At 39.6% G+C, this 26,223-nt stretch overlaps 2 protein-coding genes across 2 annotated transcripts in view; one reads left to right on the top strand and one right to left on the bottom strand.

The window, feature by feature from the left end:
• LOC131404102 (uricase) overlaps positions 1 to 26,223 on the top strand; it is a 92,470-nt gene that overhangs the window by 40,751 nt on the left and 25,496 nt on the right. The gene's annotated exons all lie outside the window — the stretch shown is intronic.
• Positions 8,330 to 21,838, bottom strand: DNASE2B (deoxyribonuclease 2 beta). The gene is made up of 6 exons (XM_058538392.1): positions 21,729 to 21,838; positions 18,618 to 18,795; positions 14,952 to 15,033; positions 12,142 to 12,303; positions 10,644 to 10,841; positions 8,330 to 8,670 (listed from the first exon to the last, which is right to left on the bottom strand). Exons 1-6 carry the CDS (start codon positions 21,836 to 21,838, stop codon positions 8,330 to 8,332), a joined length of 1,071 nt encoding a protein of 356 aa, XP_058394375.1.

The following is a 26,223-nucleotide window of genomic DNA, read 5'->3' as shown; positions in this document are numbered from 1 at the left end:
TTAACATTCTTGTTTTTCAGTTTAGAAAGTGGCTTAGAGAGGTTAAATAATTTGTTCAAGGTCACACAGCTGGTAATTGCTCAAGGTCAACAGAGCCAGGTTTCAAACCCAGGCTGTGTGATTCCAGAGCTGTTATACTCTACCATGCTCCTTTCCAAATTTAACTGGGCTCTCATAGGGTGGCATACTGAATTCATTCAAATAACACTAATATATTGAACATTTCCTTCAAAGATCTTTGCAAAAAAAAAAAAAATGTGAGGAGAAAACAACAGCAACAAAAATCAAGCAATATTAGAAATAAATGAGTCAAGTGGAAAAGAGAAGCCAGTTAACAAGGAAGAGGGAGTGAAGTGGGGTTAGGGACAGCCAGGATCTTGACCTCTGACCATCGCTGCCTAATGCAGGGAGTTATACTGAGGCTTTAAAGGGGATTTGGCAGAGAGTTCCATGTCATGGGCCACTGCCTACAGAGTGATGAGACATTTTAATTGTTTGGCTGGTGTGTGGCTTCTGAAAGTCTTTTTAAAGAGAAGTGTCAGAAAGGGTTGGAAGAATGAGACTAAAGGATGAGCTTTTAAAGTGATTAATTGAAAAGGACTACATTCATTTGAATGTATAAGTGCTGATGAGATGGATAAGAAATCATTTTAATCCCTTTGTGGTGCTGCCTCATATAGGCCTGGTCTGCTCTCGTAACATAACAACTGGTCTGGCTGGAGCTTGATTCTAATAAGGTCACAGTCATATCCGTCATAGAGGCTGTCTGTTTACAATAGAGGACATCTTTTCCACTTGACCATAATCAGCCAGCCACCTGCAGGACACCAGTGACGAAGGAATCTGAGTGAGAGGATCTGTAAATCCGTTGCCATTCTTACACAAAGGCTTGTAGATATCTTGCCAATGTTCAATAATAGGATCTTTTTATGGTATGTAAGCAAATACTTATTGAGCGCCTACTATATATCATGTTCCCATTATGGAAATAACTATAGTTATTAATTTAGGCATGAAATCCTGACAGGTTTTTTTTAAATGTCTCTCGCATTGATCTTTTCCTGTTTCGCTTGTTAGAATCTTAGGCCAGGATTTCATATCTCATATCAGAATTATTGTCAGAGCCTCCTAAAATGGAAGAATAAGAAAGAATAAATTGTTTTAGAGCTGAGGGACATCATTTAGTTCAAATCAATAACAAGGCTCAGACCCTACCAGAGACTAACTTCCCTTGAGTCATTGCCTTTATCATGGTGTTCATCTATCTCCTCAAGAATACGCAGGGTTGGCCCACTGAGTTTAATTCACAGCTTAGCTTTAAGGTCCCACCTTGCATTGTGGCCCTACTGTACCTGTCTAGTCTCATTTTTCTTACGTTCCCAAAGCACATCCTCTCTTTAGTCAAGCCTCACTCCTTACAGTTGTCTCTTCCTTATATGGTACTCAGGTCTGCCTCTGAGACTTTGCTCATGCTATTCCTTTCTCCAGAACATCTTTCCTCCCATTCCAACTGTCTAAATTCCACCTATCCTTGAAGAACCTTCCGTTTACACCTCTTTTTTTTTTTTTAATAATTTTTATTTATTTATTTTTTCCCCCAAAGCCCCATTAGGTAGTTGTATGTCATAGTTGCACATCCTTCTAGTTGCTGTATGTGGGACGCGGCCTCAGCGTGGCCGGAGAAGCGGTGCGTCGGTGCACTCCTGGGATCCGAACCCGGGCTGCCAGCAGCGGAGCGTGTGCACTTAACCGCTAAGCCACGGGGCCGGCCCTCCACCTCTTTCTTGAAGACTTCTTGACTGTTCCAATCTTCACTAATGGTCCCTATGTGAACCGATAGTTATAATTCATCCCACAATTTAGTGATTAATTATAGAATTTCAGTGTTGAAAAGGATTTAAAGATCATCCAGTTACCTCTCAATCTACATGTGAATCCCCTCTAGCACAGCCCTCCCAAAGAGCTTTTGCTCTTCACTCAAACACATATCTAGGCAGATCTTGCCATCTTTACATTCATTCATTCATTCAGCTGATATTTACTGAGCACCTAACGTTCCAGGCATTGCACTAGGGACACAAAAATCTATGTTCTGTCATGAAGAAAATATCATATAGTGGTAAATGCTAAAAGAAAATAAAATAGTGTATTGTATTAGAGAGTGACTGGAGATACTAATTTCGATAGGGGACCAGGAAAGGCCCCTCATAAGAAATTACTTTAATGCTGAGGGCCTAATGATAAGAAGAGGCCAGTCATGTGAATATCTTGGAGAAAAGTTTTTCAGACAGCAGGAACAGCAAGTTCATGACTTTGAGGTAGTGTTGGGTTTGGTGAGTTTGAGGAATAGGAAGAATGGCAGTGGTGAGGTGCAGTGAGTGTGTGGAGAGAGGTGGGATAGCAGCTGGAGAGGGAGCCCAGGGTAGATTCTGTGGAGCTCATACACCATGCATGGCAAGAGGTTTGAAAAACAGTTTGTATTTAGTTTGAGCTGAATATAGATCACTCTATTTTCCATTTCTTTACCCTAGCTCTGCCTCTAGATGTCATGTAGAACAAGTATAGACCCTCCTCCACAGAATAGTCTTTTGTATGTTTGAAGATATCTATCTTGTCCCCAGTGAGCCCTTTCACGGATAGACATTTCCATTTCTTTCTACTGTTCCTTCTACTGTCTCAGGAGCCATCACTATTCTGGCCAATTTCTTCTGTACATCCTCCTCTCGTTCGATATTCCTCATACAGGTGGTACCTAGGCCACCAACACAGGATAGAGTATGTCTGTTTCTCTACTCTTTCTAATATGTGTTCTATTCATACATCTCAAGATTGTATTAACTGCTTCGTTTTTTTTTCTTTTTTCAGCCAATCACACTGTTTAGTCATATTTAGTTTTCCACTAAACCCCTGGATCATTTTCTACATCGTCTGCTGCTAAACTGTATATCCCCTCAACCATATCTCTGTGATGGCCATTGTGGGTTTTTGCTGGGTGTTTTTTTTTGTTTTTTGGATTCAAGGGCAGAATCTTACATTTATCCTTATTATATTTAGTATTATTTGATTTAACCCATTATACCAGCCTTTCAAGTTCCCTTGGGATGCAATTTCATCATCTGCTGGATCTGCTATTCCTCTTACCTGCTTGTCATATACAAATTTAATAAAAGTATTTTCTTTTTTTTTTTTAATTTTTTGTTTATTGCAGTAACATTGGTTTATAACATTGTAAAAATTTCAGGTGTACATCATTGTACTTCTATTTCTGCATAGATTACATCATGTTCACCACCAAAATACTAATTACAACCCATCACCACACACATGTACCGAATTATCCCTTTCACCCTCCTCCCTCCCCCCTTCCCCTCTGGTAACCACCAATCCAATCTCTGTCCCTATGTGTTTGTTTATTGTTGTTATTATCTACTACTTAATGAAGGAAATCATACTGTATTTGACCTTCTCCCTCTGACTTATTTCACTTTGCATTATACCCTCAATGTCCATCCATGTTGTCGCAAATGGCTAGATTTCATCGTTTCTTATGGCTGAGTAGTATTCCATTGTGTATATATACCACATCTTCTTTATCCATTCGTCCCTTGATGGGCACTTAGGTTGCTTCCAAGTCTTGGCTATTGTGAATAACACTGCAATGAACACAGGGGTGCATGTACCTTTACAAATTGGTGTTTTCAAGTTCTTTGGATAAATACCCAGCAGTGGAATAGCTGGATCATATGGTAGTTCTATCCTTGATTTTTTGAGGAATCTCCATACTGTTTTCCATAGTGGCTGCACCAGTTTGCACTCCCACCAGCAGTGTATGAGAGTTCCCTTCTCTCCACATCCTCTCCAACACATGTTGTTTCCTGTCTTGTTAATTATAGCCATTCTGACGGGCGTGAGGTGATATCTCATTGTAGTTTTGATTTGCATTTCCCTGATAGTTAGTGATTTTGAACATCTTAATAAAAGTATTTTCTGAATACTCACCAAAGTCATCTAAAAATATTTATGGAACAGGACTAAGGACAGACTCAAGTATAAGATCTATAAGGGCAGAAACTGTTTTGTTCATTGTTGTTCCTTTTGCTCCTCACAGTGTCTAGTACAGAGTGTGTTTGATGGATTAAGTTGGAGAAAATGCTTGAGCTCTTTGTTATGACACCAAGAACCTCCCTTAAAATTGACACAAATAATGCATAAATTCACTGGACTGTACTCTAATCCATCCAATGTTATCATCTTGACCATAAGGATATCAAGAGAGACCTTTGTTTTGTTGCAGCCCAAGAATACTATACCTACTACAATTTTATGATCCACCAATCTTGTAACTTTTGTCACAAAAAGGACATGAGGTAGTCAGAGATGCCTGACTCCTATAGAACCTGGTTCATGCTGACATCTGCAGATTGTCTAGTTGATCATTTTCTAGGTGTTCACAATCTGGCCCTTTTAAGATCCACTGAAGAATTATGCTGGGGATTACATTTGGGACTACATCTTCCATCTAGCTTTGAAAATTAAAATGATATTTATCTGTTTTCTGTATTTCCTCAAAGATCTCTGGTCTGGGGGCCGGCCCTGTGGCATAGCAGTTAAGTGCACGCGCTCCGCTGCTGGTGGCCCAGGTTCGGATCCCGGGCGCGCACCAATGTGCTGCTTGTCAGGCCATGCTGTGGCGGCATCCCATATAAAGTGGTGGAAGATAGGCACAGATGTTAGCCCAGGGCCAGTCTTCCTCAGCAAAGAGAGGAGGATTGGCATGGATGTTAGCTCAGGGCTGATCTTCCTCACACACTCACAAAAAAAAAAAAATGGTGTTGCACAGAAAAATAAAAAGAACAGTGTTTTTTTTTAGGAAAAAAAAAAGATCTTTGGTCTTCCAGTAGTTTTCACTGTTGTTGATAGAGCCTGGAAACATGAATTCATTGTAGGAATCTGTGTGCTCTTTTAAAATTGCTTTGCAGTAGTCTTGGATTTAGTTCTCTCTGACCATTTTTTTCTACCTTCTTAGTTTGAATACCATTCATCTTTACTGAAAAGATAGAAATAAAAGAGACAATGTTTTTTTTTTGGGCATTCAGAACTACTATTAGTTTCAATGTAATCCTGTATAAAACATTTTTCATTAACCTTCATTTTTGTAACAAGTAGACACTGTGGTTTCATATAATTCTGTATATGGGTTCGTGCCATTCTTTTATTCTTCGTTGCTCATTGTCCTTTTTGTCTCATGCTTTGTGTGCACCTAAGTTATATATGAGCTTGTGAGAAAGCGGGTGTAGTTACCTTGCTTTCTCTAGACCCGTTTTTCCCTTCCTCCCTGATAGAGAAATCACATAGTCAGAATTTCATTTTTGATAACTTCTTAACCTCTTGAGCTGCAGTCCCTTTAAGAGTCTTCTTCCATGGAATCATATTTTCTTCTGTACCTCAATCTCAGACTTTCTAAACTTGGGCTATATTCAACTTTTCTTTCCCTAATGATCATCTAGGGACACTTTTCTCCTGGGGCACCATTGCTTCCATTTCACCAATAAACTCCTCTTTGTCTGCAAGTCTTAGGTTCTAGTCATTTCATCTACTCTTTGGGAGATAAAATTGTCAGTGTGTTAAGTCAAAAGTTAATCAAGAATTATTTTAGCTGAATGAGACCCTTAGTAAATGTCTGAATATGTGAAGTTCTATCATTACTTTTATTCCATCCCACCAAGTCCTTCCTGTTGCTCCTGTGAAGCATATTTACCATGCCATGCTGTATCAAGTTTACTTTCTTTATAACCCATAGTCTGTGTTGGTATGTAAAACACCTGAGAGTGTGAGACTGTGAGAATTGTTTATGGCCCATTTCTCAATTATTATTTTAATTGAAATTATTTGGCACCAAACTCATACTGTCATTCTTGTTTCTACATGATTTAGACGAGAATTGTTGGCTTGCAAGAAACCTGTTGAAACTATCTTAAGCTAAAAATGGGTCATTTAATGAAAGAATATAGGGGTGTGTCATAGCATATGTGACCAGGGAGAATAGCTGGGCTCCACAAGGAACTCAACTGACATCTGAACAGTTAGCAATTGATATTACTCTCTCTGTGCTCCTTTGATCTCGTGGTGTGTTTGCACCATTCTCCAACTTCTGCAGGCCAGCATTCTCTGCTTCACAAGGCAGAAAATGGTGATGATATCTCCAGTGGACGTGACCCTTCAGATCAAGTGCCCTAGTCCCAAAACTCAGTCTTGGTACCCCTGCTTTAAACTCTCCCCCAAATCGGATTGCCTTGGCTTGGCCTATGGCTTATTTTCTTCGGTGTTGCAAGCCTATGCTTGGTCCAGTTATTTGGAGCTGGAGAGGAAAGGATCACTTGATACCAACATATTGTGGAAAATAGCTTTTCTAAGAAGCGTCTGAGGGTGTAGCAGAAATGATTTGGAATTTCCATGTTAGAACTACCATCCTCCACTCTTATTAGTGCCATAGGTTTTATTCTGTTCTTAATTTCTTTCCTCCACAATCACATTGAGTAGTTTCCGGCCAAACACAATCTTATACTTCTTTGTAAGATACACTCCCATCCTAGATATGGGTCTTCCATTACAGTATTTTAAGCCGTGGTTTAGAACTTAAATTTTATTCGTTGATCTCTCTCAGATCTTCCCCTTTCTCCCAAGTGGAATCAATAAAAACACCCTCTTTATTCTCAAATGTTTCAGTTTCTTTCCAATGATGTCATTTTCCTAAAGATACTTTCCCACTCTCTCTACAGCATCACTGAGTAGCATTCCTGGGCATATACTTGAGAAAAGTAGCAATAATAGTGCTCTTTGGTTTATTGTGGCTACCTCTAAGCTCCACCACACAGAACTACCAACACCAAAATATATTCCTTCCTCCCAGTGTCAGTATTCGGTATCTTTGAAGTGCCAGGGATATTCAACTCCTTTCCAGCATTTTTTGCTTCCTCAAAGTGGGTCTAGCCACTTCCCATCTCCCCTTCAGCAGGAACCACATCCTTAATGTGCATCTCCAGTGGGCCAGCATCTTCTTTTTCTTCTCTCTGTCACATTCCTATATTCTTTATTGTATGGATTTTGATTTTGATTCTCTTCTCTTCAGACTGTTCTATTGAGTTTGGGGTGAAAGCACTTTTCTAGAAGATATGGATTTACCTTTTAGGGGAGGAGGCTCATACCTATTGTGTATTTTTAGGCCAATAGAATTTCTTTACCTTTGTTTTCTCTTTTTTCCTTTTCATTCATTCATTCCTCTCTGTACCATTGGATCAAGTTTTGAACCTCTTCACCTTTAAAGTCAGGGTCTTATACTTTTAAATTTCTCTCTTAATTCTATTTTATTGGAATTATTTATGTTCAGGTGCTCTTTGAGCAGCCAAAACATATTTTTCAAGCTTCTTCATATTTTCAAGCATGTGAGTTAGCTAGTTAGTATTCACCATACCCGTAGCTCACGCTTGCTTCTGACAGGAAGATAAACTTAGCTTTTTCTCTGCTAGTCATTGAACCAGTACCTTTAGGTCCCATGAGTTTTGGTTGGTATTGAGATATCAAGATATATATTACTCTATATTGCATCATTTTCTTTTATTTTTTCTTGGAATAGAAGTTAAGAGCTTAGCCTTAAAAGTCAGATAGACCTCTGTGATACTGGGTAAGTTACTAAAACTCCATAGGCCTCAATTTCCTTGTCAGTAAAATGGGGGTAGTAATAGTTCCTACTGCATAACATTGTTAAGAAAATTAAATAAGAAAATGTGGGTTGAATATTTACTATGTAATAAATACTCACTAAGTACTACTTCAAGTGAATGTCCCAAGATCATACAGTTAGTAAGTAGCAGCTACAAGAATGATAAGACTTAACCATAAACCAGTGAGAAAGAACTTTAAGAAGATTATGGCTAAATAGTATGAAATACAGAAAGAGAGATTTTTTTTTTTCTTTAGAAAAGGTGAGGAGGAGAGTCAGGGAAGTTTTGTGAAGGAGGTGAAATTTAATCTGTGGGATGGCCAATCAATCGTGAGAGCTGATTGAGAGCTGACTAATCTAGGACAAATATTTTTTCTTTCATTCTTTCCTTTCTCATTTTAGTTATATAATAGTTTATGTTTATGGCATATAAATGCAAATTAGATAAATTGCCACTAGTTGGAAGACAAAATGGAAAACATGGGAGAAAAGTATTTTATTTGATATGTGGACTGTAAGTACATTCACAGCCTTTTAATATATAAAGAATGGATCTAATGGAAGAAGACCCATTGTCAATGTTCAAAAGGATAGTACGTGTCCTTTCACCTAGTTACAGTTCTCATAATACAAAACTAATCCTTGAAATGCTTGGTAAATATGCTGATTCTGGGTACAAATGAATCCTCCACTTCTGAAGGCTTGATATGGGCTCCGATTTAAGTCTCCAATACATGTCCAGTGATTTTTGGTGCCCTTTTGGGAAATACACCATTTGGCGTGATCCTGATGAGAACTGAAATAAGATTGTCTAGAAATCTTAATTGCTTTGACATTGTAGACATGGTAAGGAAGGGAGCAGTTTGAAGGAAGCTCTTGTCTCTTCTGCTGCCAGGTTTCTGTTAGCAAGTGCGTCTTCAACCGTTGAGCCATCCAGGCTGCAAAGATGTCTAGAGTTTACAAGGAGAAAGATAGTGAGGTTGGTATTTATACTTAGATAAGTCCCTGAAAATATCCTCAGGAATGGAAATCATCATTCACCCCTGATATGTGGATGTCACAAGCACAATAATAAGAACATAATTGAGATAGTGGATGGGAGAACATTTTGTAAATGCTAAAGTGATAGGCAAATAAAAGTTATCATCATTACTATGATGATATAGGTGTCTGCAAATGTCTTCTATTCCACACAAACAAGGGAGCAATATATATTTTTGCCCTGAAAAGACCTTGGAAAGAATAAGTTTAGAGAAGTAACCAGGGGCTAGCTTCTTGTGATCTTTGTAAGCCATGCTAAAATGTTTGGATTTTTCTGAAATCAATGGGGGATTTTTAAAGGAATGTTAGTGGGTAATTAATAGAAACTGATTTGTGATCATAAATTTCAACTGAGAGACAATGTGCAGGCTGAATTGGGATGGGCATGTTAGATTGGAGATAGGGAGAACATCAGGTTGTCACGATAACTGTGATAATAAACACAGACGTGGACTATGGTGGTGGCAGAGTTTGGAGAGGATAAGATAAATATAGAAGTTACTAAAGACCTAGAACTGATTGATTTGATAGAGGGTTAGGAAAAAGGAGGGATTTAGAGTGCCCAGGTGATTACATAGAAAAAGAGTAGATTTGTGGGGGATAATGATGAGTTTGGAATGTCAAATTTGGTGTGGCTGTGCCACCTTCAAGTAGAAATGTCCCACTCACTGTAGAATACATCTGTCAGCACAGAGGTATGGGATGGAGATCTAGACTTAGAAATCACCTGAGGGCTCACTGGAATTGCCCAGTGTGAGTGTATAGAATGAGATGAGGAAGAGTTGAGGCCCACATGGAAACCCAGTCACCTAAGGAGTAGATAGAAGAGAAGGACTTGGCAGAAGAGACTTACAGGATGTGGGAGGAAGACCAAGAGACTGTATACTCTTCAAAATCAGTGATGGGGAATGTTTCCGGAAGGAAAGGGTTTCAACAGTGCCAAATTCTGCTGAGGCTATTTCTGTCCTGTTAATTTTTGGATCTCTAGTGCCTAACGGAGGGCTTGGCAAGTCTGAGGCATTCAGTAAATTTTATTTAATGTATAAAGGAAGGAAGGAAGCAAGCAAGGAAGGAAACAGTGAGGTCAACTAAGACAGTCATTGGTGCCTGGGGAGAGATTGGAGTGTCTACAGACAGAGAAGCAAGACTGTAGTGAAGGAATATTGAGCAATTAAAGGCCCTGAAGAGTTTTAAAAAGAAATTTGGAAGAAAAGGAAAACAGAGATATAGGGGATTTAGGATTGAGGGATGGTTTTTAGGCATGTTTGTGTGCTAAGGGGACAGAGCTTGTAGAGTGGGAGAGTTGAAGTAGAAGATAGACAACAGATCAAGTAGATGAATCAAAGTATTCTGATGCTGGGATAGGCTCCAGGGCACAGCGGGTGCACTGCTTCCATTCGGATGGGAGAAACCCAGTAAGAAGGAATGGAAACAGATAAGATTGTTGTGTGTGCTAGTGAAGCGGTTTGTCCCTGGTGATCTCTGTTCTCGCTGTGAAGGAAATAGTGAAGCTGAGAGTGAGGGGGCCAAGTAATGTAAGGGATTTTAGAGTAAAGAAGGCTTAAAATAACTGCATAGGGAATGAAGAAGAGGGAGACAGCTGTGGTCCCATGCCCAACGGAGGCCAGAGACTGTGTTTTTATTGGCCCCTGGCTGGATGGTTGTGAGATACTTTTGTGGTTAGATCAGCAACCCTGCTATTCAAGTGGAGCAGGTGAATGTTTTAATTGATCCTTGACTTCTCTTCTCCCTTTCCTTCCTTTTTCCTCCCTTCTTTTCAATTTCTCTTCCCCTGAATGGTCAGAATATTTCCTCTAAGCAATCCAAAGTGAGTCCAACAGCAGAGTTATATAGCATGTTGTTTGATGATGGTCTTTCATACCGTCAAGAAAAGACTCAGACTTTGCAAAATGGATGAAGTTTTGTCCCTGGGCTGACTGAAGTGTGGCCAAGTGCCGGACAGGTATCTCGGATGCACTGGACCTGGCGCACAGCCGGGGCATGTGAACAAGCTTCTGGTGAAAGATGGCAGGGATGGAACAGCTATAAACGTTTGGGTTGCAGACTAAGAGTTGAGAATCTGAATCAAAAACAGTAAAGAAAAGTTGAGAATTAAGGCACCAATGGAAGTGCTTGTTGATATTACAGATCTTGTTGTGAATTAGAAAACAAAACAAAACAAACAAAAACAAAAAGATTCCATTCTTTAAGCCAATAACCTTCAAATAACTTTTGGTTAAAATAGCTGACACCTGTTGAATACTTCCTACTTTCCAGGCATTAATCTATGAGTGTTACATGTGTTTACTAATTTAATCCTTGTAGTCACTTTTATCATTATCTTCATTTTACAGATGAATTAATGGAGAATTTATGTCCCATGCCCAAGATTATAAAACTTGTAACTGATGGAGTTGATATTCAAACCCAGGCAGTCTGCCTTGGAGGCCATATGTTTTTTTCTCCTATATGTACGTATATAAAAGTAGAGAGCTCCCGTGTACCAATCATTCAGCTTCAAGAATGATCAGCTACTCAGTATTGCACACCTAATCTCTATGCTGAGTTCGGCTGCCTAATCATTACATGAACTCCACTAGTTAGACTGGGGCTTGACTTGGCTCAGAAATCCTTGCCATAAGATGAAATTTTGATGGAAAACATTTTCTAAACTTCCTGTATCTAGAGGCAAGTCACCCTTCACCACTATTTAGCAGCCCTCTCACTAAAAAGTGGTTGGTTAAACAGTGTACCATGTTCTCCTTCCCTGTCATAGTTTTCCAAATCCAAGTATTTTGGGCAATTGAGTTTGAGATCTTAAAGGGAGGTCTTCTGGCTCAGAGGTGTCAGGTTGGTGATCTATAGGCAATATGAGGTCTGTACAATTTTTTTTTACATGAGATTGAGACCATATTTAAAAATCAGGATCTCTCTCTCTCTCACTCACACATAAAACCTAGGTTTCTGGTTCCTCTTGAAAAAGATGGAAATCTGTAAGCATTATGTCTGTATTCCTGCAGAGCCACAATATGATGGAGCTGAAGCTTTTGAGGTTAGCTAGGGGAGTCAACACCCCAGTTTGTCCCCACCGCCCATGCAATGTCTGCCTATCTGTTTCACCCATTTTCGTTACCTGCCTGGCCCCTGTAGACATTTGAAACTACTGCCCCTGATCAAGTTCAAAGACTTCATTGGAGGACCAGGAAACTAAGGTCCAGTAAGTGAGCCTGCCCAAGGTTTCATCATGGCAAAGCCAATAATAGAATGTAGGTATCAGAGGGTCTATGAATAGAGAAACAAATGAAGTGATACATTTATTAATACATCTCCAAATCCCTCTTCATCATTGCTATCTCTTTTTTTACATACTCTAGTGTTACCTATTGCTTCATACTGGTTATACTTGAAAGTTACGCAGATGCCAGTTTGTCCATTTCGTCTCCCTGTGGGTGGATAATCATAGCCTTCTTCGGGAATTGGAGGAAATTGGGGAATAGAATGAATCAGCCAGAACCCCTGGACTCTGTTCCACAGTAATAAACCTACCAAAGATACAGTTAATACAGATAAATTAGAAAAACAAAGCTCCATTTAAAAATAGAGTTCAAAGCTGCAACATTTAAGCCCATTTATACTTTAGGCTAGTGTTATATTAGGCTAATAATCATGAGGATTATGTTCATTTTTAAAAGATTTCAAAACCAATTCAGACACACATCACATTGCCCCATTACTGATAATAAGCCCCCACGAAAGGGGATCTAGGGCAGCCACCCTGTGAAGAGTTAAGAGGAATTTCATGTTGAAACCACAAGGAAAATTTGTTTTGGCAGAATGCAAATTTGCTAAATTGGAATTTGACGTTGTTAAACTATAGTCACCTGGTAAGCTTCAGATGCTGTCTTCACTGCTAAGCAGCTAAGCTATTTTCAAAAGCAGGCTAAAAAACAGAGTTGAAAGAGAAAATATCAAATGAAGAAACGTATTTGAAGTAATTTGTTGTAAGAAATGGATGCTCATTTATTTACAGAAGAGTCACCCAATTCCACAAGCCCGAAAAAAAGAGGCAAAGAGAAAGAAAAGGGAAGCCATGCTAAAGCATCCCAGTTAATTGTGTTTAGTAAAAATCCCTAGAGCAGAATAACATGAAAGCCAGAAAGGCAGAAAACAGAAAGATTTTCATCATCTTGTGACATGGCAAGAAGAACCCTGTCCAACAGGTATCAGTGACTATTTCTGTGTTTATAAATATGTCAGGATAGTTTGGTATGCTAACTAGACTTTCCAGTTTGCGTATGACCCTGCAAAGATAAAACTCATTCATGTTTACCTTTTGTTCAGTGGAAACCAAATGCCTGCCAGTTATTTCTTTTTCAAAGAACACGCCTTATGAAAGCACACTATTGCTCTCGCAGTAGATGTAGAATCAATACCTGTGCTGAGATAGAAAATGTTCTAAGTTCTGTTGCCTGACAGAGCTGGATGACCTTCAGGGGCTCTCTTTTGCCCAGATGAGAGTGCTGTTTGGCTGAAATCCTAACCTCGTGGTACAAATGTCACAGGATGTCAGGGCACATTTTGGCAAAGAGAACTCCCTCACTTAACACCAGGTCCTACTCCCTTTCCAGTCTTCTCTCCAAACCTTTGTAGCAACTAACAGGGTGGAGCAAGAGTGGTGGTGGGAGTTTGTTGGAGGAGAGGTTGGAGAATGTGGCGTATTATAAAAATTGTTGGGCTCCATGCAAATAGGACCTTCAGGAGGGCAACTTGGCTAAATCAAAAGCTTTCAAAGCTCATGACATTTGACAGCCATTACAAATTATATTCTTAATCAGAGGTTGCATACTGGCACCCCACAGACCAAATCTAGCCTGCAGATACGTATCATTATGCTTGCAAAGTGTTTTTAAAGGTTTATTTATTTTATTTTTATTTTTTTTATGAGGAAGATCAGCCCTGAGCTAACATCCATGCTAATCCTCCTCTTTTTGCTGAGGAAGACCAGCTCTGAGCTAACATCTATTGCCAATCCTCCTCCTTTTTTTTTCCCCCAAAGCCCCATTAGGTAGTTGTATGTCATAGTTGCACATCCTTCTAGTTGCTGTATGTGGGACGTAGCCTCAGCATGGCTGGAGAAGCGGTGCATCTGTGCGCGCCCGGGATCTGAACCTGGGCCGCCAGTAGCGGAGCGCGCGCACCCAACCGCTAAGCCACCGGGCCGGCCCCAGAGTGTTTTTAAAACTTTGAATTCATTGCCAACATTTAAAAACTGGGAGATTTTCCACAAATACTAATTTTCAACATCTCCTGAAAAATTGCATCCCTATAGGGCAAGTTGAATAGTAACTGCCCCTTTAGACCAAGTATGTACTCTTGAGTTCTCCAGTTACCTGCTAGTTCAGCCCACTTTGCTTGCTGACATCACTTGCCTGCCCCTGAAGACATTTGACTTGGGAACATTCTGAAGAAGACTTGTTGCCATGAAAAGTTACTCATGATATATTAAGTTGAAAAATAGTCATTAAGTAGTTTTATGAAAATGTTTAAAAACATGTATCATAGAAAAAGTAGAAAGAATTAAGTGTGATTATCAAATGGGTATTAGGATTACAGATATTTTGTTTACTGGCATTTTGAATTTTTCTGTAACACATATACATACATATATAGTTTATAAATAGAAAAATGCCAAAAGTTACTATAATAAAAATTACTATAATATTACAGTATATAACAAAATATATAACAAAAATTACTAATATAAAAAACTTTAAAAGTAATTTTCAAAAATGTTTATATACATAGAACTGTATACTAAGATGAGTGAGTTTTACTCTGTATAAATTATACCTCAATAAACCTGGCTAAAATTTATGTGTATACACACACACACACACACACACACACACACTGGCTGATATTCACTGTAGTAAGTACATGGATTTCTGCTCTAAAGCATATATTAAAAAATATGTTAAGAAATAAAATGAGATTTGTGAAAAGGAGATTGCCAAGTCAAATTACATAATTATAACCTGTGATATAGAAATCATGCATTTTGATAACTCAAAATAAACCATTAAGAAAAAAAACTATCTTTTTAGTGTGCAATATAAGAAGATTCAAGATGCGATGTTTAGGGAACTGTTGATTTCCGGTAGGAGAGAGAAATTAAAAGCCTTTGTCATACCTTTGGTGTGTCCATACTTTCTGCTATAATTCACAGATTTAGGGACTCCATCATTGTATATTAGATAGGCTGTGTTGTTTCTCTGCAGGAACATATTAGAGTTATAATGGCATAAATCTTCTACTTACAAACATTCACAAAATTTCTACCAGCTAACCAGCCTACAGTACAGAGCTTTCATTAATACACATGAGAAGTCATCCATTCCCCTAATAGGCAGCTTCTCCATCAATATGAATTCTGTGACATGCAAGATGGGGGACGGAATTTCATTGTCAACCGTGCACGGTTTTGTCCTGTGTGACAGGAGCCCTATGCATTGTGATGTGTGTGTGAGGGCAATATTACAATTTCTCTTGGTTGCTTTGGACCGGTGTTTCTGATTTGGCAACCAGTGTATAATAAAGGAATACTTAAATATTTGTTCAGGAAATGAAGTAGGAACAACCAGCCAAGGATTACACCTGGATTTTTTTCCATTGATATTATAGGCACAATGCAGAACTGGCTCTCAGGGCTTGATTTCCTCTGCCTACTTTTTGCTTTGTCACTCAGTCATAGGTTTGTGTTTAATCAGGATTCTTCATTCTCTGTTCCCCCTACCTCCCTATAGGGGAGGATTTTTCTTTAATTTATTTCTCAGTGTCACTTCACCTTTGTAACTTGATATTTCCCGGCTTAGAAAAAGTGGCAAAATTGAATGTGTGATATTGGATTTCACCTGTTAAGGCAAAATACTCGTAAATTCTCCAAACAGTTGGCCAAATCGCTGAGTCAGAATGAAGTTATTATTTTGATAATATCTCTTAGTCGTGTTTTGGAAACTTGCTTATATTTGTTCTGTGTGGTTCTGTTTCGTTTCTGTCATGAAGTAGTGACTTTTATTGAAGTCAATAGTGTCGATATTAAAAAATCTCAGCAACATAATTAAAAGCAGGAAAGGAAACCCATTCCCTTAAAAAAGTCCCTTGCTTTTCTCACAGAAAAAAAAGTCAATAATGGAGTCTCTTACAGTTGCTTAATTATTTGATGTAATCTAAAAATATTTTTTTTAAATGCGCACCATAGTCTGTGTAGCGTTCTTGGCTACTGTTTTTAGAAATATCCAGGGAAGTAAGCTGTTTTTTAACCCTTGTTTTCCGTAATTGACCATAGCTACAGTTGGTGTTCATATCTTCTGCTGGAGAGCTCTGACAGTCAGTTATTCTATGAGCCTGCATTGAATGTGGTAATGAGGCCATTGTGTGCTTTTGGGGTGCAAAGTGGAGGAGCTCTAGGTAGATTCAGGGAGGAACTTTACCCTCATAATAGATGAAGTTTATTAATTCTAACCAGGAGTGTAACAGCCAGTTAAGGCTAAACAGATATAGCTGTAGTGAAGAAAGGCTCCCTGATAAAGAGGAAAGATCATGGATTTAAGAAGAGGTAGCTCTGGGGCCGGCCCCATGGCGTAGCGGTTTGCTCTGCTGCTGGCAGCCCAGGTTTGGATCCTGGGCGTGCACTGATACACTGCTTGTCAGGCCGTTCTGTGGCGGCATCCCATACAAAGTGGAGGAAGATCAGCACGGATGTTAGCTCAGGGCCAGTCTTCCTCAGCAGAAAGGGGAGGATTAGCATGGATGTTAGCTCAGGGCTGATCTTCCTCACACACACACAAAAAGAATAGGCAGATCTAGGCGTGTGCCTTTGGACAACCTTATTCCTTTACCACATATGTTGGGTATTATTTTGACTACGGATGTTGAATAAGAGGGGCATGGTCTCAGCCTCCAGTCTAGCCAGAAATATAGGCAAGTACAGGCAACTGCAATATAATTTCATGAGTGATATTATGAAGGTATAGGAAGATTCTTATTTGCAAAGGCAAAAAGAGGGAAACAATTCCAAATGTAACGCACATCACCTGGCTCACCTTAACATTTGGGATTTAAAACCAATTGATCTGATGTTGCACTCTGCTCTCTGTTAGAAGCTCAATTCCAGGTCAGGAGATAGGGGAGTTATGCTCTCGTGGTCACTTCTGGCATATAGTTACAGCTTCCAAAGAACACCCAGTCTCACTTGGATATCACCCACTACTGTTGCTCCTCTTCCTTTGGCTCCATGCCAGTCAGACATGGAAATCAACCCATTTACTGTCTTTTTTTCCCCAGAATCGGTCACTCAAGGCATTGTGTGAGCAGGTTTTACTGAAGGTATGAAATGTTCAACGGTTTTACATCACCATGCTGCCCTGCCCCCAGTCTCCCTCCATGTTTCTTACACTTTTTAATTCCTAGCTCCCATCTCCCCCTTTTGTATTTTGCAGAGCAGTTTATCTTTCTTTCTCTCTTAGGCTCTGGGGCTACTTTTGTGCCTCTAAAGATCAATTATATTCTGCCAAACTAAGAACCATCTGTTCCAACTAAGGTAAAGGACAGAGGCTTTGTGGTATAGCTCTTTCCTCTCCCCTCCCCCAGCAATCTCTGCGATGGGGAAGGGGACAATGTAGGTGCTGATTTTCTCACTGGTGGGTTATCCTGCCGGTCTCCATCTCCAACCTTGCAAAGGAACAGCAGTGGCAAGCAGTTTTGATTTTACATAATAATCTATTTATTCAAAACAGGGTTGTTGCTGAGATTACATAATTTTTAAAAGCACCTGGAACCATACTTGGCACATCACATGTACTCATCAAGTTTTAATTGTGTCACTTGGCTCTGAAGGCTGGTCTTAATGGCAGGTGAATAAAGTAAATATTAGCATACACAGTGAGTAAATACTCAGATACGTATGTGCAGTAGTGGTAGAGGCTAACACAGTGTTGTTGTGGGGATTAAATTAGTTGATATATGTAAAGGCCCAGCACATTCTAAGTGTTGAGTCATTTTATAAATTTACTTCTTTATAAGTTATTGTTAGGAAATGCATATGATGTTAGGAAATGCATGAGTGTAATTGGATGTTAATTATTATTCAATTTTACTTTTCACTCCCGGTTGGAAAGCAGTATCTTGTCACTGAACAGCAGATGGTGCCTGGAACACTGGGAGACTGCCCACATTGAGCCAGCAGGCCTACTTGCCTATGTCTCTTTGGCTGGTTAGCTCATTGCCTGATGAATCCAGATAGCAGGTTTAATCTCCATTCAGGCAGGTTCTAGGGCCTTGAACCAGAGCCCTAGCTCTCAACCTATCATTTTGAAAATGATTAATTTAAAGGAAGACTGAGAGGGACCCTTTACTTGGGTCACCCCACTCATCACCACCGTGGCATAAACAACCTGTAACTCATGGTATGTTGATCACAAATCTATATGCAGTGTAACAGGAGAGGGCTCTTCTCCCTATTTCCATTAGGGAGATAAAATAGCAAGTACTGAGTGAATTGGCAGAGTTTGGGAACCAGAAGACTACAATATGCAACTAGTTCACACTTTGCCCAGTGATACCATTGGACACGTGCCAAATGTACCAACAATTTGGCATTGCTGTAGAGTTTGATGATATATTCCCTGAGGTCTTGGTCAGGTTGATTCAGGAAGTTGTCCTGGGCTAGTTCTGAGCTATCTTACTTCAAGTTGCTAGGATTGGGATTAGGTGGGTGAGCAGGAAAAATCTTTTAAAGGCTTTGGATTCTGTTTTATGCATTTTATATGATTCAAATGAATGATTAACTCTAACATACCTTGGAGGCATATGCTTCATACAGCTGTTGTAATGTCCTCCCCAAAACACTCTTGGTGGTATTCATTAGTTGCTTACTCCTCCTCCAGCTTCTGGTTGTAGAGTCTAGGTATAGGTACTCTAACCCAGTCTCTCTGCTCTTCTCGTCTTGCCTTTTAGGTAACTTATAAAAGGTAAACCTAACAAAGGAAATAATTACAAATCACTAACATTTATTGACTGCTTTCCTAGTGGCAGCCACTGTGTTAAGCACCTAAGTTTATCATTTCTCTTATGTTTCACAGATGGCCTCTAAGTATAAGGAAAGGGATTTGCTCAAACTCTCTTCCTCTTATTTCACCCTTATCTTTGCTCCTTCCCAGAGAAGAAAATGCAAATCTAACTGGACATGTTCTAAGACATTAACTGGTTTGCTGGGTGGGGTCCCTGGAGAGGAAGTGCATGTACAGTGAGAGTGGCTCTCTCTGTTGTTTCCACAGTCCATATGGCTGCAGTGGGGAGAAGGCCAAGGCCCAGGCCTGGACCGGAGAGATCTTAGATGTATTTTTCTCTTCTGCCCTAAGTGCTTGGCACGCTCATCTCTTTGCAGCTGGCTGGCTGGGTCTGAGATGTGGATTTGGGCTTCAGGGTAGGTGGAGGCTCCCTTAAGCCTCTGGCCTAAGCCATGTTCTTCAGCTCAGTTTATCAGAATGCTCTACATTGAGGATTCTGGGCCAAGACCAGCTAATTAAGTAGGCACTTTGCTTTCCTTTACTATTGTCTCCCATTTGTATATCTCTTTTGATTATCTCAGAAGGAGCAGAGGTAGTTGGGCCTATATAGCATTCAGGCATTCTTGGATCCTCTAGCCTAGGGTTTCTCAATGTGCTCTATTCACATTTTGGGCCAGATCAGCCTTTGTTGTGGGGGCTGTCTTGTGCATTGTAGGATCCCTGGCCTCTACCTCAGATGCCAGTAGTACTCCCCAGTTGTGACAATCAAAAATGTCTCCAGCCATTGTTGAAAGTTCTCTGAGGGCAAAAATCAACCTGGTCAGCCAAATACTCTCTAATAGCACAAACCACACAATTAACCCTCAAACACTTGCAGTGAAGCAAACACTGTAATGCATTCACTGTCACCATACAACAGTGTCTCAACTGCCCACAAAAGCTTCTCACTCTTCACTTGGTTCTCTTCCATCTATGCTTCTATTTGAGTAAACTCTTTCCTGCCCTGTCCATGCTTTCTTGCTCTCAGGGCAAGGTCCTCACATTGGGGAGGAGACATGAAATTATTTTTTGGTGCTGACTTGGTGTTACTCTGCCCTTTAACTCCCATGCTGAGTTGTAGCAGCTTGAGAATGTGTCTCATTGTCTGCTTAGCTCAGCATTCTCTCTGACGGATGTTGCTAAGTAATACGTCCATTCACTTGTGGCGATAATAAATTTTGTATATTGATCACAACTTGGTGGCCCATCAGTGAAGGGTGTGTGAACTATCAGTGTGCCATGGCACCCCCGTTGAGAACTAGTGCTTTTAAACATTTTTCCTGGGTGACCATCTTCAATTACATGCTGAAGATTCCCAAATCTGTTTCTAGCCCAGACTTCCATGCTAAGGTCAAATAAACCTAAATGCAAAGATGTTCCAGAGACCACCACTTCATATTTTTGAAACTTTGTTTCAAAAATTTTGAAATATTGTTTATAATATCTTATTCCAAATCTGCTCATCCCCTGCTATTAGGGCACACCTCCACACAGTCACAGAAACCAACAACCTGAAAGTCTATTTAACTTCTCCCTCTCTCCTACGATCTTCACCTTCCATTACCAAGTCTTCTCAGAGTGTTCCTTCCTCTTTGTTTTCACTACTACTTCTTTAACTCGGGTCCACACCTCTTCTCACCTGTAATGCTGCAAAGGTCCTATTGGTCCCTATGGCTCTAGACTGGTTCCCAGCCAGCCAGCCTCAAAAGTACTGCCAGAGGGCTTTCTAAAATGCAGATCTGACCACATCATGTCCCTGCCTGAAGTCCTTCGATAGCTCCCTTTCGAGGTCAAGTTCAGAGTCTACAGCTCAGTACGCAAAACCCTTCATGACCTGGCCCTCACCTGTCTCTCTAAGTTCACCTCGTGGTGTTTCCCCACATTCTTCTAAAGTGCCATCAATACTGCACTGCTTCCAAACTTTCTCCATTGCTTCTTGCCTCTGGGCCTTCTCGTTGCTCCTTCATTGGCCTGAGATGCCCTTGCATCTCCCTTGTTTTTCTAACTCATAATTGTTCTTAAAACTTAGCTCAAAACTACTTCCTCAGAGAAGATTCTTGGGCTCTGTGCTCCCCAGTGCCCCATCAATGCCCTTACCACATAACTATGAGTTCCTTGAGGGCAAGAACTATGTTTTGTTCATATTTGTATTTTCAAAACTCAGCACAGGGCCTGGTATGAAATCAGTAACTTTTGCTGAAAGACTGATGAGTGAGCTTCTCTGTGTTCTCTAGCCTGAAGTGTACACAAAGCTTGCCATCAATTACGGAACAAAAAAGTGATCAAAGCTTCAGGGGAATCTGTGACTATGATGCAACACGGTGTTTAGTCTCTTTGACACTGTGCAAGAGCCAGTGACCTACCACTCACTCCAACAGCTGCCTGTGCTACCTCATAAATGAGGTTAAGCATACAGTGCTGTGTATGATCAAGCCCTCTTCTTCTCATAAGGAGAAGTCCAAGCTCCAGTGTCAGAAAAAAAGTAATCTGCCTTCTCTCCTTTGTCAGTATCTAACAGGATGCTGGAAGATTTCTGTTAGGAAAGCCAGAATGCAGTAAAAGGAAATTGCCAACTGAGAGAAGTTGTCAGCTCTTCCCCACCTTTGTGGCTACCAGCCTTGCCTTGCTGGGAGCAGTGAATCGGGCCCATGCAGGGCTGCTTAGCTCTTTCTCTGGGGGAAACTCCCTTACTCAGAAGCCTACCACTATCTGGATATTTGGTCCATTTACACACTTGAACTTTTCTTTTTAGAGAAGAGAGTCAGAGTGAAAGTTCTGCTTAGGAACTTCGCAGTGAACCAATACTCCGACACTCTGGCTTTCTGCTGTCATGCACCAATCCTTACATTTCTTTTACCTACCAATCCACAGCTTCAGCTTCTTCATTTCTGCATGATATTGTCGCCTCCAGGATCCCGAGGAGGCCAAGGAAGAGCAAAGCAAGGGTTGTGCTTAGAAGTCTTGCTGTCATTTTCTATCTGTCACCTTTATTCCATGGCACAGCAGGAAACTTTCCCCATAGATTGTGGAGTCTGAGTTTCAAGTCTCTCTCAGGCTGTGCTGGCTCTGATGTTTGATTCCATTTACCTCTGCTCTTTCCTGTTTGGGCATTTTCAGAATGGGACGAATCCCATGTAACTGTGTGATTCTGTCACAACAGGCCAGCGTGACTCTGGATGCCTTTGTGCTGAATTGTTGACTGGTTTGCAAAGTCACCAGAAAGTTCTGGAGAGAAAAAAGGGATATATAGTTAACTCTTTGGCGTGAACATCATGTAGTGTGAAGTTCAGTGGACAGGGGAACTCCTTGTTGATAAGTACATATTGAATTAAATACATTTCATGTTTTTTTTTTCCCTCATGATTGTCTCTCTGTGAGAGCAAATGCTTGTGGTTCACACACTAAACAGAAATGACAAAACCTTATGTCTTGGTAGTAATTAGGGTCTATCACTTGTAATATTCTCTATCTTAAGGAAACAGTTCCAAAAGGGCACTTCCAAGGGTTGCATCAAAGTAAGAGCAAGTTGTATTTTACCAAAGATATTTACATAGCCTCTCTACCTCCTGGTTTTAGCCACTCAGCGTGGTGCTTTACTTTAAAGAGGCCTTGGCGTCCAATTGGCTATAATGCAATCAGGTAAACATATTGACCGCTCACTCTTCAGGTCAAATAAAAAATGTTGTAAACATCTGTTTTGCTCAAACTCTTCTTTCTCATTCTTGAAACTGAATCTGAAGTTGAAAGCCAAGAGAAAATGGCCCATTACCATAACGACTATAAAAAGGTAAGACCACTCTCTTTTTGAAGGAGGAAAAGGGTAGGTAGGCATATGAAAAGAATTTCTTTAAGTGCATGATGCTTTTGAATCAATTATTAAAGATGCTGTCATAATATATAGCAGTTTATCTCATGCCTGGAAATCATTATGGCTCTGATCTGTCCCTCTGATTATGGGTCCAGATCAGAGTCACTTAGGGATCCAGACCAAACTGGACCCTTGCAGATGGGTTGAGCTGGAATTGTTCAGGATTCTCAGGGTTCATAGGAAAGGGAGAGATTGAGGCTCCGTTTCTCCTAAGACAGAGTTTTGTGAGGGATATTCTGGACCACTCGCCCACATTTTCCTGTGGTGCCTGCAAAAAGGGAAGAATTCTGGGCTTCAACCCAAACCTGCTAAATCAGAATCCTTCCAGTTGGGCTCAGAAATCTACATTTTTTACAAGATTTTGGGTGATGCTGTGCACTCTAAACTTTGAGACTCATTGCCCTGAGGCCAAGGCTATGCTGTATCTGGTAGATTCACAATGTACCAAATTGATAAACCAAGAAACATTTTTCTGACCATTCCTCCACAGGTATCATTTTGTCTTATATACATTTTTACTTCATTTAGGAAAAAGGATTTCAGCAACCCCAACCTTTCATTAATTTTTTTAAAAATTTCATAGCATGAAGTATACTTTTCTAAGTTAATGTGAAATAAAATTAATTTTATTTATATTGTGGTATACCTTTTGGTATTACAATGGTAATAGCTGAGTATACCAGGCTTAGGATTCATTGATGCTTTTAAAGAATATAAGCAACTTGTTTTCATTTATGTATGCTAAAGAACAATTGTTGAACGGAGTATAAAATAATTCCTGCTTTCTCATCATTACATGCTTAGCACAGTGCCTGACAAATAGTAAATGATCCATAAATGTTAGCTAAGATTATTTTTACTACAACTTGAGCCCTTTCTGTGATTGGGATGGGGAACATCAGTGTTAGGATGGACTTTGCTAAGTCCAATTTTATTTCAAGGTCTGGAAAAATGCTGTTAGGTTACTTTCTTTCAGATGTTGCTTTCAATAAGCTTTCTTATCTCCCAATTTTGCTGACCTGATCATGCTGATTCTCAGTCAACAATCTTCCTTATGCAATCACTAGGTGTTAAACACTGTACTGGACATTGAGGGGCTCCATGGATTTCAACATTACCCTAAACTCTAGTTTTCGGTGTGTCCCAGTTTTTTACCGAAAATAGCAAAGTAATGTTGTGGAAAGAAACACAGTGAATTTGGTGGATGGAGAAAATGCAAACTGGACAGAATGTTTTTTACAATATTACCTACCTTTGAAGCCCAAGTAGTACAATATTATGAAAATACCATGTCACCTTCACATGATTACCTCTAAAAATAGTAGAAAGTGTCTTCATTGTAATTTGGCCAAGAATAATGAACAATGAAGAGTTCTTCACTTGGTAATGGGCTTCTTATTCTGTGGTTGAAGGTTTGCATTCATTCATTCAATAATTCTGGAAAATCTCAGTCTTGATATCTTTGAATTTTTCCTCTTCCACATTCTCTTTATCATATCTTTCTAGTACCTTTTATGTTTCTTTCATATATTCTATCTCCTGTGCATAAACATTAATCCTTGATTCTTTATTTGGATCTCTCTTCCAGTTCTCTAATGCTCTCTTTGGCAACATGAATCTATTCCTTAATTGATAAATTATTTTCCAAATAACTAATTCTTTCTTCAGTTGTGTTTAATCTGTTTCTTAATTCACTTGTTAATGCATTTCTAGAAGTTCTATTGGGTTCTTTTTCAAATTTACTTGGTCTTTTCTTATGATTCTTTACTTCTTGCTCAAGAGAAGATAAGCTCTATCTCAGGAAGAAGATATGCTCAATCTTCTCTTTTATTTCTATAAAAATAAACAATATATGATTTTATCATATATATGATACAATATATGATTTTATGTTTTGTGTCTGATAATTTCAATATCTGAAGTCTTTGCAGATCAGACTTTGCTATGTGTTGTTTCTATGACTCTCTCTCACAATACCTTGCTACCATGTGTACTTTTGATTTTTGGCTATGAGTTCATATTCCTTGAAGCTTTATCTGTGAGAATTTTTTGAGACTGAGATAAAATTGGACCAGGCCCTGGTCTGTGCTGGTTTCATTAAAGTTCAGTCATCCTGTGAGGACTCCTGGGAGTCAGACTGCTGGCTTTATTTTTTATTTTCAATAGCTTTTTGAGGTATGGTTTACATACCATAAAATTTATCTAAGTTCAAGTTTTTTTTTTTTTTTTTTTTTGCTGAGGAAGATTCTCCCTGAGCTAACATCTGTTGCCAATCTTCCTCTTCTTTTTTTTTTTTTGGCTTGACGCTGAGTCGCCCTGAGCTGACATTTGTGTCAATCTTCCTCTATTTTGTATGTGGGTCTCCGCCACAGCATAGCTGCCAATAAGTGGTGTAGGTCCGTGCCTGGGAACCACACCCAGGCCGCTGAAGCAGAGCACGTCCAAGTTAACCACTAGGCCATGGGGCCAGCCCCATGTTTGACTTGTTTTTGTTCAAACTTTTGCAAGACTGTTGATGTACTACCAAGTAAAATCTAGAATGTGACAGACTGAAGGAAAAAGTTGACATACTTGTTGCAAGAAGAAGGGGAAGAGACTGGAATTATTTTGATGAGAAGGGATGAGACAAGCAAAATGACTCAGATATTTGTAAAATAAAGAATTGTTCATAAGACATATAGTTAAAGGAAAATATAAGTAGAATAAGTGGAAGAAGGCCAGAGAATTTTATTTGGTTAATTCCTACTCATCATTCAGGTGGCTTTGTGGATGCCAATTCCTCCTGGAAGCCATCCTTGATCTCTGTCTCAGTCTGGCTTCAGTGTCCCTGCACAGTCCCAGAGCTCACTGTACTTTTTCAATTAGAATAATTATTACAATGTTTTCTAATTACTTGGTACTTTTCTGAGGCTTCCTCAAGAGAGCAAAGGTCAGCAAACTCCTGTGGGCCCAATCTGGCCCACTGCCTGTTTCTGTAAATAAAGTTTTATTGGAACACAGCCACACCCCTTCATTTATGTATTATGTATAGCTACTTTATGCTATAATGGCAGAACTAAGTAGTTGCAACAGAGATTATATGGCCTTCAAAGCCTAAAATACTAACTCTTTGATTCTTTACTGAAAACTTGTTCTAGTGTATAATCTCTATCAGGGCAGAACAGTGTCTACCTTGTTTGCTATTGTATCTCCAGCACTTACCACCACGCTTGTCACCTAGAAGGAGCTAAATAAATGTAGGTGAATGTATGGATTGAATAAAAAAGTTTTCAGAGACTTCTATTTTGGAGTTATGTGGAATTTAGAATGAATTAAATCTAATCAGAGAAATAAACAAAAGTGGGTATGTAGGTAAAATTCCATTTTAAAGAACTTCATTATAATATTCTGTTAGGGAGGCAGCTGGTTATAGTAAAAATAATCAGGCAGACCTGGGTTCCGTACCTGGCCCTGCCTCTCATCAGCCACGTGGTTTTGACCCTTTAACC

The sequence above is a fragment of the Diceros bicornis genome, chromosome 4, assembly GCF_020826845.1.
Source record: "Diceros bicornis minor isolate mBicDic1 chromosome 4, mDicBic1.mat.cur, whole genome shotgun sequence".
NCBI lineage: Eukaryota > Metazoa > Chordata > Mammalia > Perissodactyla > Rhinocerotidae > Diceros > Diceros bicornis.
Note: the sequence above shows the minus strand (reverse complement) of the source record. Positions and strands in the feature narration are given on the sequence as shown.